The sequence below is a fragment of the Pongo pygmaeus genome, chromosome 3, assembly GCF_028885625.2.
Source record: "Pongo pygmaeus isolate AG05252 chromosome 3, NHGRI_mPonPyg2-v2.0_pri, whole genome shotgun sequence".
Classification (NCBI taxonomy): Eukaryota; Metazoa; Chordata; class Mammalia; order Primates; family Hominidae; genus Pongo; species Pongo pygmaeus.
In genome coordinates this window covers 49,576,939-49,596,302 of record NC_072376.2, presented here as the reverse complement: position 1 = coordinate 49,596,302, position 19,364 = coordinate 49,576,939, and the positions used below count along the sequence as shown (strand labels likewise).

The window sequence follows — 19,364 nt, the reverse complement described above, 5'->3', positions numbered from 1 at the left end:
TAGAATGTTTTCAAATGCCATAATAAATTTTACAAAATTGATTTCTCTTTTGTGCATACCAATTTCTCACTGATGTCAGTAAAGATAAAAGAGCTTTTATTCTAACCTTTTCTAAAGCACAGTAAGTGAGAGAGCTAATAATTGTTGCTCATTTACTACATGGCAAGAGGCAGTAAAGCTTAATAATCGAGAGCCTGGTCTCTTCAGACAGCCTGCCTGGGTGTTTGTCCTAGCCCTGCCACTGTTAACTGCAGAATCTTGGGCCAGTTACCCGACCTCTCTGTGTCTCAATGTTATCAGACAGGAAACTGGTAGGAAACAGAAGACATCTCAAATTGGGCAATTTGAAGAGAATTTAATAAAGTTTTAATAAATATGCAAAGCAGTGAACAGGGTGTAGGAAAATTACAAAGATAGTACAGAATCCTGAGGCTAACAACAGTGTTCATTACCACGCCTAGGACTGAGAGGAAAGAGTGGGAAAGTAGTGAGAATTGTATGGAGATGACTGCCTTGAGGAGAGTATGATCTTTGACTGAGGGAGCAACTGCATAGGGTAATAAATACCCACCCTCACTCTTCTGATCTCCTGCCACTGTCTCCAGTGGTCCAACCCAATAGGAACTCAAAGGGTACAGAGCCCCTTGATGTTGTCCATACAGGTCTCTCTCCTGCTGCAGTGTTGGGTGGTGAAGGAATAAAAGTGAATCTAAAAGAGCAAACAAAAGATCTCCAACACAGTCTTCAAATCTCTAAAATTAGAATAAAAATAGTAGTCCATTTTATAAGGTTCTCAAAATAACTAAATGAGATAGTACATGTAAGGACTTAAGAGAGTAGCTGGCACATAGTAAGCATTCAGGCATTTTACATGCATTGCCTAATTTAATTCTCACAACTCTGCAGAATGGGTGCTATTTTAATTCCGGCTTTATAGATGAGATTAGTGAAGTTTAAAGATTAAGAATTGTACAAGGTCAGATAGGTAATACGAAAGGTACAATCCAGGTCTTGCTCCTAAGCCAGCCTTCTTCATCACCATGCCATGAGGAGATTGTTATAATGAAATGTCTCAGAATTGCCCATCTACCAATTTTTGTTAAGAGTATACAGACCTTTTGGGAACTTTTTAAAGTGATAGTCTCAGAAGAAAGCACTGGGATAGACAAGGTGAGAAGTGTAGATTTTTGTCTTACAAAAGGGAAGAATTTAAAGCTACCTTTAAATATTTGAAAGGCTGTCAGGAAGTCATGTGAAAGGGTCACTGAATTTGTTTCATGTTATTCCAGAAAGAAGAGATTAGGAGCAATGGATGAAAGTTGGAGGAAGGTTGTGGCTTAATACAAGAAAAAACTTGCTAGTAGGCAGAGTTGCTCAGGAGGCATGAGTTCCATGTTAGAGATGTTTGAACACAGACTGGATGACTAATGAAAGGATACCCTGGCAGACATGCCATCAGATGTCAGTGAGGTTAGACAGATGACCTTTAAGCCTCTCACAAGATACAAATAAAAACAAAAAGATATGACTTCCTTTCCTCTAATCAATGATCAGGCTACTGCACCCTAACTAACTGCCACTTCTTCCTCTGGTGCTTCCTCCTTTGTTGCAGCAAAACTCACTGAGCTTGATCTAGACAATCCCTCAGAAAAAAGATTTCGTTTAATTTTAGATTCTTTCTTCCCTTGAACCTCTCCTTCCATATTTTTTGAATGTATTTATTTTTAAAATTGACATATGAAATTGTTTATCATGTACAACATGATGTTTTAAAGTATATATACATTGTGGAATGGTTAAATTGAAAATAACTAGGCCGACTCAAACTTACTCTCAACCTCATCAATATAGAAATAGCTTTAGAAAAAAATTACATATCTATTTTTATGTCCTACTTTACTCAGAAAAATAAGACATAAATATACAGTAAAATAAGTCATATTGGGTACAATTGAAAGAAACATAAAAGGAGATAAAAAGAACTCAAGAATGAGGCTAATTTAGTAAAAATATATATATCATAAAAACCCTACTATACTTACTACAGGTATTTCTTTCTACTACTAGAAGGCAAGCCCGTTGCATATAGAGAGTGGAAATTGACCAATTTCTCAGAAGAAATATTTTTATTATACTTGGATAGGATAGGAATTTCTTAATAGGATTGCCATAATCAGTGGTGTGTAGTAAATGCTGAATAGCTTTCTGGAAAAAGGTATGAACACATATGTACATAAACTTGTTATAAATATTACTGATATGAACAATGTATAGTACACAATTAGAAAAATACACAATAGTCTTTATCACAATGTCCATACAGACAATTGATTCTCACAGAATGCTTTCCTTGATTTTTGCCTAACTCTTGCATTGGTAACCAACTGTCAATGTAATTTGATCATAATTTGACAAATGGAGATTTAAATGGTATTTAATCTGTTCTTTCCATAATAAATTTATTATCATTAAATATGATATTTGACATGAATATTGTCTAATATTTTCATTTACATTAATGAGTAAAAAGAAAGTAAAATGATGATGTCAAAACATCATGTATTTATTAAAATCAATAAATGTGAGCAATTTCTTTGCTGAATTAGATAATAGTTTTTGAATTCTGGAAGAATATTTTGTCAATTTTTGTTCTATTTACAGTGAAACAGATTCAGACACAACAAACCTATCTCATCTGCACATTACCATTTTTTCCTTTACTTTTTAAAGCCTACACCAGGGGCCAATAATCTGGATGATGGGCCAAATCTGGCCTATGGCCTGATTTTGTTCAGTCTTTGAGCTAAGAATGTCTTTATATGTTCAAAGTGTTTCTAAAGAAAAAAACAAAAATGAAGAATGTACAACAGGCTGTATGTGTGCCTGAAGTATGGTACTGTTTGGCCTTTTGCAGAAAAAACGTGCTGCCCCTGGACATCAACAAAATAATAAATCAAGCTTGATTTATAAGGTTTACCAGTTTGCATGGTGTAAAATACTCCCACTATGACTGATTTCAACCTAACAGTATGACCTCACTGAACATGTAGTTGGGAAGAAAAGCACAGTAGCACAGTAGTATATGCTGTTTTCACCATACAGAAATGAAGATGTAAATAACCTTAAGAACATAGAGAACAGTAAAATATAGAAATATAATTAGAATGTAACAAATTTTGTTTAAATTACTTTTGCTTTGAATATAATTTATTTACTGGTATGTTTATATAATTCGATTTGTAAAATAATGGCTGTGTTTAACAACTTGCTTGCAAAATTCCTGCAAATTTAACAATTGGCTTTTGCAAACCTATGTGAGCCAGCTTCAGCACACCACCACATAATACATTTCCACATGTCCTCTGGGATTTGGAAAACCAAGATATCATACAAAGTAATAATCAGTTGAAAGGAAGATATTACTTATTTTGCTTCCTGCTAGAACTAATGTGTATTACCCATGCAATAATGTAATGTGATTTTCCTTTATCTTTGCAGTATGTTGACAAATTAGACATAGTAGATCTCACATGCCTTACTGAGCAGAATTCAACTGAAAAGAATTGTGCGAAATTCACCCTTGTTTTGCCGAAAGAGGAAGTACAACTGAAGGTGAGCGAGGAGAAACAGTAGTCTGTAAAGGGTTGTGGTTATAAATAACATTCTTCACATCCAGTGGCTGAAGTAAAGAGAAATTGTAAGACAGGCTAAGTCTTACACTTTGTTAATATTTTTGCTTGCATCCGGCCAAGACCTAGTTTTCTGAATTGGAGTTTAAAAAGACGTGTTCACTTGTTTAGCATACAAGCGCCATGAAACCAGATACTGCTGCCCTCTAACAAAGTCAGGGATCACACCTGGTTTTGTTAAGGTTGTTCTTGAATCAGCACTCAAAATGAGCCAATAAAAGTCACCCAGTAAATACAGTAATAACATAAAGATAACAACTTGTATTAAATAAGATATACTCGGAGACTTTTCCTGGGAGATTACTGATCGACCTTGAAAAGCACAGGTCTGAACTTTTGTGTAATAGGAATCGCCTGTACTAAGGAAATCGGACCCCCATCCCCCAACTCAAACCTATATTTTAAGCAAGCTCCCCGGATGATTTCAGATATGATGGTGAAGAGCACAGGATTGGTGTCAGATACTTGGGTCTGAATTTGGGCTGTTTTATTAGTTATTCATTCGTTGTGATTATAGGCAAGTTACTTACCCTTTTTGTGTCTTTGTTTCTTCACCCGGAAGTAAGTCATTGCTCAGATGAAACCCCCTCACCAAGGCCTACCTGGACCACTTTATTACAGTGGCAACCTTTTTCTCCTCTCCTATGCCCTAGTTGCACTCCTAATCTCTCTTACCCTGCTGTACCTTTAATTTTTCTCATTTCTTTCTTTTTGACACTATAAAATTTACTATTATGTTTATTACTTATCATTCCTTGCTAGACTCTAAACTCCATGAGAACAAAGATTTTTGTTTCGTTCCCTGATATAAACCAGTGTGTAGAATAGTGCTTAGCACTTAAAGGTACTTAGTAAATATCTGTTAAATGAACAAATCTGTAAAACAATCAAACAAGCAAAAATAATAAGACCTTTTACCAAGTTGCCTTGAAGGTTAAATCAAGTAATACCTGTGAAGTGCTTAGAATAGTAGCTACCACTAAAAGTGCTCAAAATATGTTGGCTGCAGTCTTGACCTCACAGGCTCAAGCAACTTTCTCACCTTAGCCTCTCAAGTAGCTGACACCACCACACCAGCCTAATTTTTTGTATTTTTTGTAGAGACAGGATTTCACCATGTTGCCCAGGCTGTCTCAAACCCCTGAGCTCAAGTGATCCTCCCACCTCGGCCTCCCAAAGTGCTGAGACTACACGCATGAGCTACCACCCCTGACCTGGTATTATTATTATTAGTAATAACATAGTAATAGTATTTACAGCTAAGAATTGGAAGTTTCTACTATCAAATTTGGTTGTCCTGAATTTAAAGCCAGTCCATTTTAACTGCTAATGGAGAGAGTAACTGTGAATTGGCATACTGCAAAAGTAAGTTTTCTAACATTTAATTTTTTTTAGTAAATTCATACATGTTCATTTGTTTTAAGTAAGCAAACAGATTACAGCTGTATGTCTTCTGACAAAAGAAAAGAGTATTGAAATATTTCATAAAAAATACACATTAGTAGTTCTAAGCCAAAAAAGAGAATGAATTATTTATTTTAGGCTCAGTCATAATTATTTATTTTATGCTCAATCACTCATGTATTTCCTTCTTTGGCTTTATCTGTTTTTGTCTTCAATTTTAGACAGAGAACACAGAAAGTGGGGAAGAATGGAGAGGCTTCATTCTTACAGTAACAGAGGTAGGAAGCTCACTGCTTTTGATTGATTCTTTTTTTTTTTTTTTCAACAAATATCTGCTGAATACCCTATGATCCATGCAGAGTGAAAGTGGCTGAAGATATAGAAACTGAAAAAGACCTAAACTCTTGCACTTACTTATGAATGTTATATTTTCATCAGGTGGTGGAGAGGGAGAAAGTAAACAAGTAAACAGATGATCATTTCACATTGTGACAATTGTTATGAAGAAAATAAACAAGGCAATTCGCTAGGGAGTAACAGGTGGTAAAGGAGATCTACTTTTTGGTCTTATCCGTTTGACTCAGTGGTCCTTTGTATATTCTGATATTTGTAGCTAATACAGCATGTTTGAAAATACATTCCAATTTCTTTTCTTTTCTTTTCTTTTTTTTTGTTTGAGATGAGGTCTCACTATGTCACCCAGGCTGGAGTGCAGTGGTGTAATTTGGCTCACTGCAACCTTCACCTCCAGAGTTCAAGTGATTCTCCTGCTTCAGCCACTCAAGTAGCTGGGATTACAGGCATGCACCATCATGCCCAGCTAATTTCTGTATTTTCAGTGGAGACGAGGTTTCATCATGTTGGCCAGGCTGGTTTGGAACTCCTGGCCTCAAGTGATCTGCCCGCCTCGGCCTCCCAAAGTGCTGGGATTACAGGTGTGAGCCACTGTGCCCAGCCTCTGATTTCTTTTTTATTTATTTAATACATATTTATAGAATACTAGCCAAGATGAATTTTATAAATAACATAGACAATGTAACAGGGAGAGACCATAAAAATGAAAACTCACCTTTAAACATTTCTTTAGTGAGTCTTAAAACAACAGGATGCTTACCTGTTCAACTCTGTGGTGTTTTATCAGAGGCAGATAGTAAGATCTACTGCTTAGAGTTAACTCTTGCAGTAAGATGATGCCCATTATTTTAAATAAAGCCACTGTAGCAATTGCCTTGGAAACATGAGGTTCTTTGATAACCAGCCTCCCAAGGAGCACCATGTTCTCTAGTAATTTAAAAGGATATAAAAACTGTGTTTATTAGAGTCAGTTAAACACAGATTCTATCCAAAGCTAGTTTCTAAGTAGCCATTGCAGTCATCTGAAATAAGCACTGCACTTTACCAAGTTGATGGATGCAGGTTCTTTATTTCAGCCAGTAACAGGTAAAAGTTAGAGGTTCAACTATTGTGTAGGGAAGTTATATGAGGCTAGAAAAGTGGACCAGTTAAAGATGTGAAGAACATGTTGACTTCTGAGAGGGAGAGGAAGAAATCCTGGGGAATTGCACTCTTTCCCTCTGTTGTGGAAAATATCACTGAGTGGTATGGTGCTTCCAATACCGGGTATAACTATCCCAAGGGTATGTGACTAAGTGTCAAGGAGTACACTGAAAACACTGGCAAAAACTTGTTGCATCTTCCCGGTACACTAAGTATGTATAAAGTTTTGGCCAAACATTTTGTTTTTAGTTTGTTTTCTGGAGTAAAAATAAAAAGCATTATTTTTATATTAAAACACACACATAAATAAGTAACAGAATATAAAATAAAATTTATGTGATTTTTTTTTTTTTTTTTTTTTGAGACGGAGTCTCACTCTATCACCCAGGCTGGAGTGCAGTGGTGCAATCTTGGCTCACTGCAACCTCCACTTCCTGAGTTCAAGCAATTCTCCTGCCTTAGCCTCCTGAGTAGCTGGGATTAAAGGCACCTACCATCATGCCTGGCTAAGTTTTTAAAAAAATATTTTTAGTAGAGATGGGATTTCACCATGCTGGTCTCAAACTCCTGACCTCAAGTGATCCTCCCACCTCAGCCTCCCAAAGTGCTGGGATTGCAGGTGTGAGCCACCACGCCCAGCCTATGTGAATTTTTAAGAGAAGACAAGTTGCCTCAAATTTTGTACTCTGTAAATGTTGTTTTGTGTTATGATTCCAGATCATGGTATATGAACATTTACAGTATGTTGTTATTAGGATAACTTTAGTAGAGAAGTGAGAGAAGCTCAGACTGTATGTAGTTGAAAGAGCTGAGACATTGCTTTTGAATCAAATAAACCCCAGTTTGGGTCCTGGTTCCATAACTTACTAGCTATGTGACTCTGGACTAGTTATTTAATCTTTCTGAGCTTGATTTTTTTTTTCTATTTGTATTAGGCCATTCTTGCATTGCTATAAAGAAATACCTAAGACTGGGTAATTTGTAAAGAAAAGAGGTTTAATTGGCTCCTGGTTCTGCAGGCTGTACAGGAAGCGTGGTGCCAGCATCTGCTCAGCTTCTGGGAAGGGCCTCAAGGAGCTTTTACTAATGGCAGAAGGTGAAGGGGGAACAGACATGTCACATGGTGAGAGTAGGAAAGAGAAAGAGTGGAGAAGAGGTACCACACACTTTTAAATGACTAGATCTCACAAGAATTCACTCACTAACATGAGAAAAGCACCAAGCCATGAGAGATTTGTCCCCATGACCCAAACACTTCCCACCAGGCCCCACCTCCAACACTGGGGCTAATTTCACATGAGCTTTTGTGGGAACACATATCCAAACTATATCACCATTTGTAAATTGGGGATAACAATACCATTTTTTTTTTGAGATGGAGTCTTGCTCTGTCACCCAGGTTGGAGTGCAGTGGCTTGATCCCGGCTCACTGCAAACTCCGCCTCCCAGGTTCAAGCAATCGTCCTGCCTCAGCCTCCCAGGTACCTGGGATTACAGGCACACGCCACCCAAAATTTTTGTATTTTTAGTAGAAATGGGTTTCATAATGTTAGCCAGGCTGATCTTGAACTCTTGACCTCAAGTGATCCACCCACCTTGGCCTCCCAAAGTGCTGGGATTACAGGCGTGAGCCACTGCGCCCTCCCGTATAACAATACTTTCTAGCATTTCTGTGAGGAGTTGCAATAAAACATGTACAATGCTTGAGCTATAATATTCAATTAATACAGATATGTGTTTCATTAGGTATTTTCCCCCATTATTTTATTTTTTTCTGGTATATATGGAAATTGTTTTACTGGTTATTATCTTAGTTATCTAAAATGTCTCTAAGCCTTTTTTATTGTGTATCTGTATTAGTAAATGTTTATGTAAATTTTATATGTACTTGTACACATATTAAAACATATATAATAATAGAAATTAGTGAAATAGTAACTTAATAGAAAGTGAAGTTATAATGTTTTCTTCCCATACTCTAATGGACTTTCTTGTATACCTCCTGGAAAGCATGCACCCTTCTCTGAAGATAAAGGTGATAATCACACAAGGCTGCCTCCAAATACAGACTTGCTAGTGTCATGTACAAAAAATATCCTACCATTCAAACTATACCTTCTAAGAGCACAGAGCTGGTCATAGTGAGGTCAAAATTGCAGGTATGAATATAAATCAGAAGGACATACATAGGTGAGTCAGTCCGAAATACATCTCTAGGAAAGGTAACAACCACCACAAAACCAACTAATAAGTAGCAAAGTATCATAATTGTAACATGTGAATGAGTGTTTGAAACACATGACAGACACAAAATTGCGACCTCTGACTGCTGGTCTTCAGTCACCTAATGAACAGTTCCATCTGAATCCCATGTTGCCATGTGGCTGGGGGAAATCATTTCAGATAACTTATGAGAGAGTGAGGTACATTGAAGGTGTTCTGGAACTTCCCTGGCATTGATGAACTAGTGAGCTTAGAATGAAAAATATGAGGTTTGTTGTTACTTGAATTAGCTTTTAGTGCAAGGCGGGGTGTTCTTTGCTTTGGGGCCAAACCAAAAGGATGATTCCTTGGAAGAAGGGTAGGCACTCTGTACAGGTTGTAGTTGGCACAGAGGCAGTTCTGAGACACCCACCCTAGACTAAAATCTTCTGTTTCTTATTCCCTTATTCCCTACTTATTCACCTCTGTCAGGTAACTGTAGCCCTGTAGGACCAGAACAGGCTCATCTTTACTAAAGTTATAAGTTATTAAGCTGTTTTCTTGCCTGCCTACTCTTTTAATTGGTTTCAGCTGTCAGTTCCCCAAAATGTGTCACTCCTACCTGGGCAAGTAATTAAACTGCATGAAGTCCTAGAGAGAGAAAAGAAAAGGAGGATTGAGACAGAACAGAGTACGTCTGTGGAAAAAGAGAAGGAATCAATGGAAGATTATGTGGATGTACTGAACCCTATGCCAGCGTAAGTGCACAATGAACTGCAGTTTATTCATTCAATTGTTAAAACTAATTTCTAATTATAAAGGAGAGTTAGCCACTTGCTCTTGTTAAGCCAGGGACAATAAGCAGTCTTGGGGATAAACTGTATATCTCTGCGTACATGCCATATTTCCTCTTCTATGTCATGATTAACAAAATGCAGATTTGAACCAACCATCTTACCACACAGGAAATCCCCTTCCACCCACGTCTTTAGAACAAATAGATACTCTTTCCAGAGCTCACACCTAAATAAAAACTCCCATGAAGAAGGCAGGAAAAGATATTTTTTCACTATGCAAACTCTATGATTGACTGATTTTTCTATCAGAAAATTATACCAATAAATTTTCAATACCTAGAATGTTCTATTCAACTGACCAATTAGTGAGTAGTCATCAAGCTTGTACTTTGACAAAGGCCTTGTGTAAAATGTTTAAGGTGTTGGAAAAAAATAAAGAAGTGCAGAAAATGCTAAATTCACCAACATCCTACATTTATTTTTTATATTATTGAAAAGATTCTGAGCTCTTTCCTCCTGGAATCTTGGTGGTGTTGTCAATAAAACTTGTCCTGGTACCCTGTTTGACATCAGGTTCTGTTGCATACTCTATTTGCACTACAATCACTGAAACCTGCCAACCATCATTTTTACCTGAAACCACCAGCAACTGATGGACTGATAAGTTAAAAGTCACACAGAGTGCTAATTTTTCTTTTTTCTCAATAAAACAAGTAATATATGTTTATTATATATAAAAGATTAAAATCATTCCTTGTTCCACCACTCAGAGATATTTGCTATTAACATTTTAGTTTTTTTTTTTTTTTTTTTTTTTTTGAGACAGTGTCTCACTCTGTTAGCCAGGCTGGAGTGCAGCAGCACGATCTCAGCTCACTGCAATCTCCACCTCTGAGTCTCAAACGATTCCCATGCATTGACCTGCCGAGTAACTGGGACCACAGGTGCCTGCCACTGCACCCAGCTAATTTTTGTATTTTTTGTAGAGACAGGGTTTTGCCATGTTGCCCAGGCTGGTCTTGAACTCTTGAGCTCAAGTGATCCACCCACCTTGGCCTACCAAAGTCCTGGCATTACAGGTGTGAGCCACCATGCCCAGGCTTCTACCAGATTTTTTCTATGAGTTTTTTTTCTATGAATATGACGATATATTTTCTTGACTACGATGTACAGGTGGTCTGTATAAGTTGAACAGCGGTTAAATGACTTTTTGACTTTAAGACGATGCAAATGCAATATGCATTCAGTATAAACTCTGCTTTTCGAGTACCCATACAACCATTCTATTTTTCACTTTCAGTACAGTATTCAATAAATTGCATGAGGCATTCAACATTTTATTATAAATAAGCTTCGTGTTAGATGATTTTGCTCATCAATAGGCTAATGTAAGTGTTCTAAGCATTTTTAAGGTAGGCTACGCTAAGCTATGATGTTCAGCAGGTTATGCGTATTAAATGCATTTTCAGCTTATGATATTTTCAACTTACAGTGGGTTTATCAGGATATAATCCCATCATAATTCAAGGAGCATCTGTATATTATAAAAATGAGAAGTGCTTTATTTTTTATTTTGCCCATAAAAATAACAACAATGTCATAGAAAGACATATTATACCAAAAGAAATGAATGCAGACATATTTAAATATCAGTTGTTTAAAACATAGACCATACAAGAGAAACATTTACAGATGTTTTGTATCCCTGAAAGGAGACCCCCAATAAATATTTATCCAAGAACCTACTTATCAAATGAGACTGGGGATACATTGTTAATTCTTGTTGGTAATGATGATTATATACTGATCAGTAGATAACTTTTCAGGTTCTCTTTGTATAAAAAGGCTTTGGAAGAATTAAGGAAGGAAGACCTTAACGTTAACATATGCAGAGTGGCACAGGCTTGTAATAATAGATCATTATAATTACATAATTGGAATAATCAAAGCGGAAGTTTTAAGAAAAGTTAGCAACTGCAGCTCTCAAAGTTATTTTGGTAGTATTTTTTTTCAAGTAATGATCTTCATCAGTTAAAAAAACAATTCTGTTTTTTTTTTATCTCACCTCTGTAGATGTTTTTATACAGTGTCCCGGAAAGAGGCAACTGAGATGCTCCAGAAGAACCCTTCTTTGGGAAATATGATCCTGAGGCCTGGTAGTGACAGTAGAAACTACTCCATCACTATCCGGCAGGAGACAGAGTATGTTTAATTTTTTTTTTTAAATGTATGGAATTTTTAAAAGCGTGGTATCACTTAATACAAGTCCAGATCAGCACCTGCTATGTGTTTTGTTGCGGCTGAAAATATGAACACAAGTGGCCGAGCGTGGTGGCTCACAGCTGTAATCTCAGCACTTTGGGAGGCTGAGGCAGACAGATCACAAGGTCAGGATATCGAGACTATCCTGGCTAACATGGTGAAACCCTGTCTTTACTAAAAATACAAAAAATTAGCCGGGCGTGGTGGCACGTGCCTGTAGTCCCAGCTACTCGGGAGGCTGAGGCAGGAGAATTGCTTGAACCCAGGAGGCGGAGGTTGCAGTGAGCTGAGATCATGCCACTGCACTCCAGCCTGGGTGACAGAGTGAGACTCGGTCTCAAAAAAAAAAAAAAAAAAAAAAGAACACAAGAATAGGGAGGGAATGTCTTAAAAGCAATGCTAAAGACTGAGCCAATGCTAACATTTGCAGCAGGGAAGAAGAAAGAATAACACATTATTTTGGTCCTGGATATAGTTGCATCGTTCATTCATTCAATTCAACAAATATTTATTGAGCAGCTGCTATATGCCAAGCAATACTCTAGGCACTGAGAATACGCACTGAAAAAAACAAACATCTCTGTTTTGGTTTGAGTTGCCTAGCAATAAAAATATAAAAAGAAAAACATCCCTGGCTTCAATCTTCAATGAGTTTACATTCTTGTAGGGAGACATGGACTTAAACACATAACTAAAAATATATGTGGCAATAAGGTCTATAGAGTAAAATAAAGCAGGAAGAGAGAGATGGGAACCCTCAGAGCTGATAAAGGGAGCACATTTTTATGGTTGCTATTGTTTTAATATAGAGTGGTCAAGGAAGACCTACTTTATTAACTGATTTAAGCAGAGAGCTGAAGGAAGTGAGAAAATAAACCCTACCAATATCTGGGGCAAAAGTGCTCCAGGCAGCAAATGCGTGTGCTTTGAGATAGAAGAATGCTTGACTTGTTCAAGAAAAGAAAAAGGCTGCTGTGACTGCAATGAAAAGAGCAAAGAGAAAAGTGGTAGGAGAGGAGATTCCAGAGTCGGGGTAGGGACACATCACTCAGAGCCCTACAGATCATTGTAGGGACAAGGGTTTTACTTTGAATGACATGAGAGGCCACTGAACTGTTGTCATAATCTGACTTATTTATAAAAAAGGGCCACTTAGGACCCTCTTTGTCAAGGTTACTAATTTCTTTCTCGTAAAATGGTCTAACTTTGATAAAGTCAGTAACACTTAAATGCAAATGTTATTTTTCTGTGTAGTTAGGGTAGTTAGATCTTTTAATAGACTCCAGCTCTCAAAGTCTATGAGAACTTGCACTTTTTGGAGACTTTGGCTTAGTTAATACTTCCACAACTGATAAAATAATTTAAATATCGATAAAAATATTTCAGTAAATGACTTTCTTTAATATATATGCATAAACAGAACTTTGACGTTTGAATTTGCTATTCCTTATGGGGATAATATTATTTTATTAAATTTTATACTATAACATATCTATGAATGAATCTATCTACTAATCCACCCCATAAATATCTATAATTCTAAATATGAAGATATGTATGGTGAATAAAGACAGTTAAAAAGAAACAACTTCCAGAGGCAAATTTAAAACGTGGCATTATGGCTACATTGCTAGTGTGTGCCACAGCTCAATAAGCTTTATTCACTTGCCAGTAAACAGATCCTTGTCTTATACACTAGTCATGGGCACTGAACAGATGGCAAGAATGTTAGATGGTAAATCAGGTCATTGTTCTTTGTGTAAGGAAATGTGTGTGTGTATATATCTCTGTGTGTATATTTCTACAATGAATGTCTGTCAACTTAAACTTGTGGTTTCATTATTTTTTGTTTATTATAAACTAACAATTGAAGTTAATGGATTTTCAAGTCTATTGAAATACAGTAGAAAATAATAGATTTTTCAGTTACAACGTAATTTGATGTATAATTTAATTGACTATCTTGATACAAATCCCAAAGAAATCATTTTTCTTATTGTTATGACTGCCATTAAACATCAGTGAACTTAGAATAATTTGTAGGAGAAAAGCGGATTTTTCTCTTTACTATATCCTGGTCAGGAAGTTTGTCCTTTTTCAGGATTTAGGAAATTGTGTATGACATAAACTACAGCATATCCTTAACCGTTTACTTCCACTTTTAAAAATGAGAGGATGTAACACTGAATTAAAAATTAAGAGAGAGCAGATTTTTAATAGAAACATAATCTAACTGCTTAAAAGTAAAATTAGATCACCAAAGAGAGTGATTTTTTTTTTTTCCTTAATGTCATTCCTTTCTTGGTCAGATTGAGTGGTTGATTCATTTACACGTGACCCTTGTCTTACTATTCTGCATGAAATGAACAAAATCTCAAGACCTGATAGCTCTGTAAAGACTGCATATTTCGGCCAGGCACTGTGGCTCACGCCTGTAATCCCAGCACTTTGGGAGGCCGAGGCAGGTGGATCATGAGGTCGGGAGTTTGAGACCAGCCTGACCAACATGGTGAAACCCCATCTCTACTAAAAATACAGAAATTAGCTGGGTGTGGTGGCACGCGCCTGTAATCCCAGCTACTCAGGAGGCTGAGGCAGGAGAATCGCTTGAACCTGGGAGGCGGAGGTTGCAGTGAGCTGATATTGCACCACTGCACTCCAGCATGGGCAAGAAAGCAAGACTCTGTCTCAAAAACAAAACAAACAGACAAAAAAACTGCATATTTCTTGCACGATAGCAGCCTGATCCCTTTTAAGGTGGTCTAGATTAGTCCAACTCTTTCATTACATTTTCTATACAATTAACTTTGAGAAATAACTGTTTTCTGCTGTAGACGTGGTGTGTGACTAAACACAATGAATTTCTGTACTTAGTGTCACAGTTTTTACTCACAATTGTATTGTATTTAAGTTATATATTAAGCTCATAAGCGTATGGAAAAGGAGTTCATATCAAAGTTGCATAATTCTAAATTTAATAAGTTCACTTTCAGTTTGAATTCATACAGAAATTCATGCTTTGTTAGCTGATGGTCATCAAAACTTACAACATTTTATAAAACTAATCATTCTCCCCCTACAAAAGTTCATATTTGGAAAGCAAGAAGTATATTGGTTAAACTAAAGCATTCTAACACTAGAGTCAGTATGCACTTATTTAGGCTTTGAGAAATAGTTTATACCTGGAAGTGGATAAGAAAAATTCAACTGTATTGCACAAATTTTCCTTACATGCCAAATCCATCTATGATGTCAAAGTTTGTTAAATGTATTCTCTAATGCCTCAAAACAGGTGTTTCAGAGTACCTGAATTTAATATCTTCTATATAACAGGCCACTTAAAGGATAACAGTTGTACAGAATATTAGAATTTTAGCTTGTTATACTGTACAACTTAATGTAAAGAATTTGGTAAGCTATTGGGAAGCAGTTGTGTTACCTACAAAACCAATTCATTCTCTTATAGGTTATGGGAGAAATGTTCAGTCATGCAAGTTAGATGAGTGTGTCTGGTAAAACATTAGCTGAAAAGTACAAGTTGGTTTACAAAGCAGTATATGAAAATAAAATTATCTCCATCTGTTCACAGAGCAGCTGTGGGAGGGAAGACTTGTTCTCAGGAATAAACAAAAGCCATTCAATGCCAAATTACCAGATGACTCTTGTCTCATTGTAAACTATCATCCACCTTTACCCAGCCCAGTGGTGTGTGAATTCATAAGACATAAGGCCGTTCTTACAACAGAACTTCATGGCTTGGTTTGGTTTTCTTGAAAATGTTATGACTAGGTACCAAGCTAGCAGTATGGAAACTTTGGAAAGCCGTTAGCTAAGGAAACAGTAGGAAATATTTACCCAAAATTTATTTCTTTGCAAAAATGGAGGTCAGAAGCTAAGAACAAGTATTTATAACCACATTTAAGGGGACACCTTTTCTTTTTTTTTTTTTTTTGAGACGGAGTTTTGCTCTTGTTGCCCAGGCTGGAGTTCAATGGCGCGATCTCAGCTCACCGCAACCTTCACCTCCCAGGTTCAAGCAATTCCCCTGCCTTAGCCTCCCAGGTAGCTGGGATTACAGGCATGCACCACCATGCCTGGCAATTTTTTTCTGTAGTTTTAGTAGAGACGGGGTTTCTCCATGTTGGTCAGGCTGGTCTCGAACTCCTGACCTCAGATGATCCGCCCACCTCGGCCTCCCAAAGTGCTGGGATTACAGGCGTGAGCCACCGCACCCAGCTGGGGACATCTTTTCTTAAAAAAAAAAAAAAAGACTTGCTATTTCTGTTTTGAGGTCAGCATCAGGAAATCTTAATATAGCAAATTCTATCAATCTCGTTTTTTTCCTCTCTTTTTATTTCTTTGGAAAAGCAGAACAAAACAGAATATGAAAGGAAAGCAAAATGTCTAAAAAGAGAGTCAAAACCTAAGCAACTTCAATGGAGTTTTTTTCCCACCTCTTTCTGTTCCAGAGTTTCATTCTATTAGTCAAAAGTTCCAAGATACCTTGTTGACCTTTGCCACTTTTCCTCCCACAGCTTTGCCATAGATGATGATGATGATGATGATGATGATGATGATATGATGGCTTTTGTTGTTGTTGTTGTTGTTTTGAGACGTGGCCTCGCTCTGTCTCACAGGCTGGAGTGCAGTGGCACAATCTCAGCTCACTGCCAACTCCGCCTCCCGGATTCACACCATTCTCCTGCCTCAGCCTCCTGAGTAGCTGGGACTACAGGCGCCCGCCACCACGCCCAGCTAATTTTTTGTATTTTTAGTAGAGACAGAGTTTCACCGAGTTAGCCAGGATGGTCTCAATCTCCTGACCTTGTGATCTTCCCACCTCAGCCTCCCAAAGTGCTGGGATTACAGGCGTGAGCCACCACGCCCAGCCAATATGATGGTTTTTCATAACAACAACAATCGTTATTCTCCTTATAGGTTACCATTTGTGGGTGCTATGTTGAGTACTGGCAAACATTTCCTTCAGGCACAATAAAAACTTTGAGACAGACAGTATTTTCCATGTTTTACAAATGAAGAGGATGAGACTCACAGAAACTACTACATTAAAACAATACATTTAAGAAGTAGTAAAAATGGTTATAATTTACTGAGTGCTTAAATGTGCCAGACACTGTACTAAGGGCTTTGCAAACATTAACTCACAGCACCCCGTGAGGCACGGCACCATCTCCATTTTATAGATGAAGAAAATGGAGGTTCAGAGAACCCACATGACAATCAGAATTTGAACCAAGTTTTCTATCAGTCTTTCAACGAACAGCAATCCCTTATTTAATAGAAATACAGGAATTCTAATTGAAATTGTAGAGTTTTCAAAAGTAACTGTCTGATTATGAAGATTTTATTATGATGTGATAAAGATAAAGCCAGATATAACCACCCTGAAAGGGTACTCTATGACCTTCTATGTCCAAAAATGCTTCCTTCACCAACTTGTAACTGATTCCTGAAGTTTCAGCATTAAGGAATGTTTTCTTTTAGGAAAGGAAAGAGTTGGTTGGGTTTTATCCCATGTTTTGAAAGTAGGTTATTGGAATTTATGAGCTGTTTCCATTGTGATATCCAATTGAGAGGTGATTTGGATATACTGGTGGATGAGAAGAGTCCCCTGAATAGAAGACTTCAGTTTCAGTCCTAACTGAAAACTGAAGGAGAAGCGATTTAAAAAAAGAAGGTAGAGAGACCCTGTGCCTAGCTTAACCTGCTGAACACTTTTGTTTTAGACAGCTTCTGTACATAGGACAAATGCTTAATTAGTGTGTCATTCAAGCAAATGACAACGTAATAAATGCTGTTAACTTGTCAACACTAGAAAAAGTTTTCGTCCTAACATGCTTGCCGTACAGATCAAGGGAATTCAAGACAAACATACTCTGGTTCAAAACTAACTGACAAGGATGGTGACTTCTGATCTCAGTATAAATTTGCTTAGTTCTAGCAGATAACATTATGAGATGGGGGACCCTACTTTTTTTTTTTTTGAGATGGGGTCTCATTCTGTTGCCCAGGCTAGAATGCAGTGGCACAATCATAGCTCACTGCAGCCTCAACCTCCTGGATGCAAGTGATTCGCCCACCTAACACCTGAGTAGCTGGGACCACATAGGCATGGCTGGCTAATTTTTTGATTTTTTTTGTAGAGATGGGGTCTCACTATGTTGCCCAGTCTGGTCTCTAACTCCTGGGCTCAAGTGATCCTCCCGCCTTGGCCTCTCAAAAGTTCTGGGATTACAGGCATGAGCCATCCCACTAATCCAGCTCCTAACATTTTAAAAACTCAACTTTATAAATATTTATTCTGTGCCTAATGCTAGAATACAGTGATGAATAAGATATGCCTCTTGTTCATAAGCATTTCATAATCAGTAAAATACCCTGTATTTGAGTGGTAATAATTTTGAGTGCTATGTGACTATAGAAGAGGAAGACAATACGATTCATGTAATGTACTTATGTTATCATCTATATGTTCATATAGTGCCTAAGACCCAGTATTTTCCATATCTCTAAGTCAGCCCCAAAGCTAGTGGATATCCAGGGTGGTATATGAGCTAACATGAATAACAGCTATTGAGGGGTTTCTGGTTGGATTGGTGATAACGTAGAGTAGAAAGCAATGTACTTTTAATAATTATTTCTACTTCTCTCAATATGGAGAATATATATTTGATTTTATATACATAGAATTTTATTATGTTGTTTACTTTCTAGGTTACTGACATTAAAAAAATTATTTCTGCCTGAAAGATTTTTAATTCTTGATTCCTTTTTTCCCCGTTTATTCTTTCTAATTCACCCACTCAATGACCCAGATTATCTATATCCCTAGTGAGTAGCCCCCACAAAAAGACACTCTGCAAACCAGGTAAACAGAAAATTAAAATAAAAAACCACAAAAGATTTTTTTTTTTTTTTTTTTTTTGCCAAACTATAGTCATGACAACATAGGTTGATTACACAGGTAATATTTTATATTTACTTGAGTTTGCATTTACCCAATTGTATAATAAAATGGAGACTAACCATTTGTTTCATTGCAGCATTCCAAGAATCAAGCACTACAAAGTGATGAGCGTAGGACAAAACTACACTATTGAACTGGAAAAACCTGTAAGTAGCTATTTTTGTTGTTGTTGATGAACTTCCTCCCGATTCCTTATAGCCTCCTAGTGCTGGCAAAAAGCAGCCAAGTTAAGGAGCCCTGAATGTGGTAGATATACAAGGTGAAAAGTGAGATTCAGGAACAGGTGGTGAGGCAGAGTAAAAGATAATTTGCTTCTAAAACTTCTTTCCACTTTTCTTTCTCTGCAAATCTCTCAAGGTTTGCAGAGAAAGAAAAGTGGAAAAAATTCAGAGAAAGAAAGATATTTTTGTTAAACATTCTCCAATTATAAATCTTCAAATATGTTTATTTCTAATGGGAAGAAATCTGTAAATGCCTAATCCTCTAACACCTGTCTTGCTGAAGTTCAGAAATCCTCTCTTAATA

General features: G+C 37.0%; 1 protein-coding gene across 1 annotated transcript in view; it reads left to right on the top strand.

Moving 5' to 3' along the window:
• STAP1 (signal transducing adaptor family member 1) overlaps positions 1 to 19,364 on the top strand; it is a 48,040-nt gene that overhangs the window by 13,166 nt on the left and 15,510 nt on the right. The window contains exons 3-7 of the mRNA XM_054486164.2: positions 3,499 to 3,612; positions 5,315 to 5,371; positions 9,384 to 9,550; positions 11,663 to 11,791; positions 18,916 to 18,985. Coding sequence (XP_054342139.1) covers positions 3,499 to 3,612; positions 5,315 to 5,371; positions 9,384 to 9,550; positions 11,663 to 11,791; positions 18,916 to 18,985 — 537 coding nt within the window. The remainder of the gene's footprint in view (positions 1 to 3,498; positions 3,613 to 5,314; positions 5,372 to 9,383; positions 9,551 to 11,662; positions 11,792 to 18,915; positions 18,986 to 19,364) is intronic.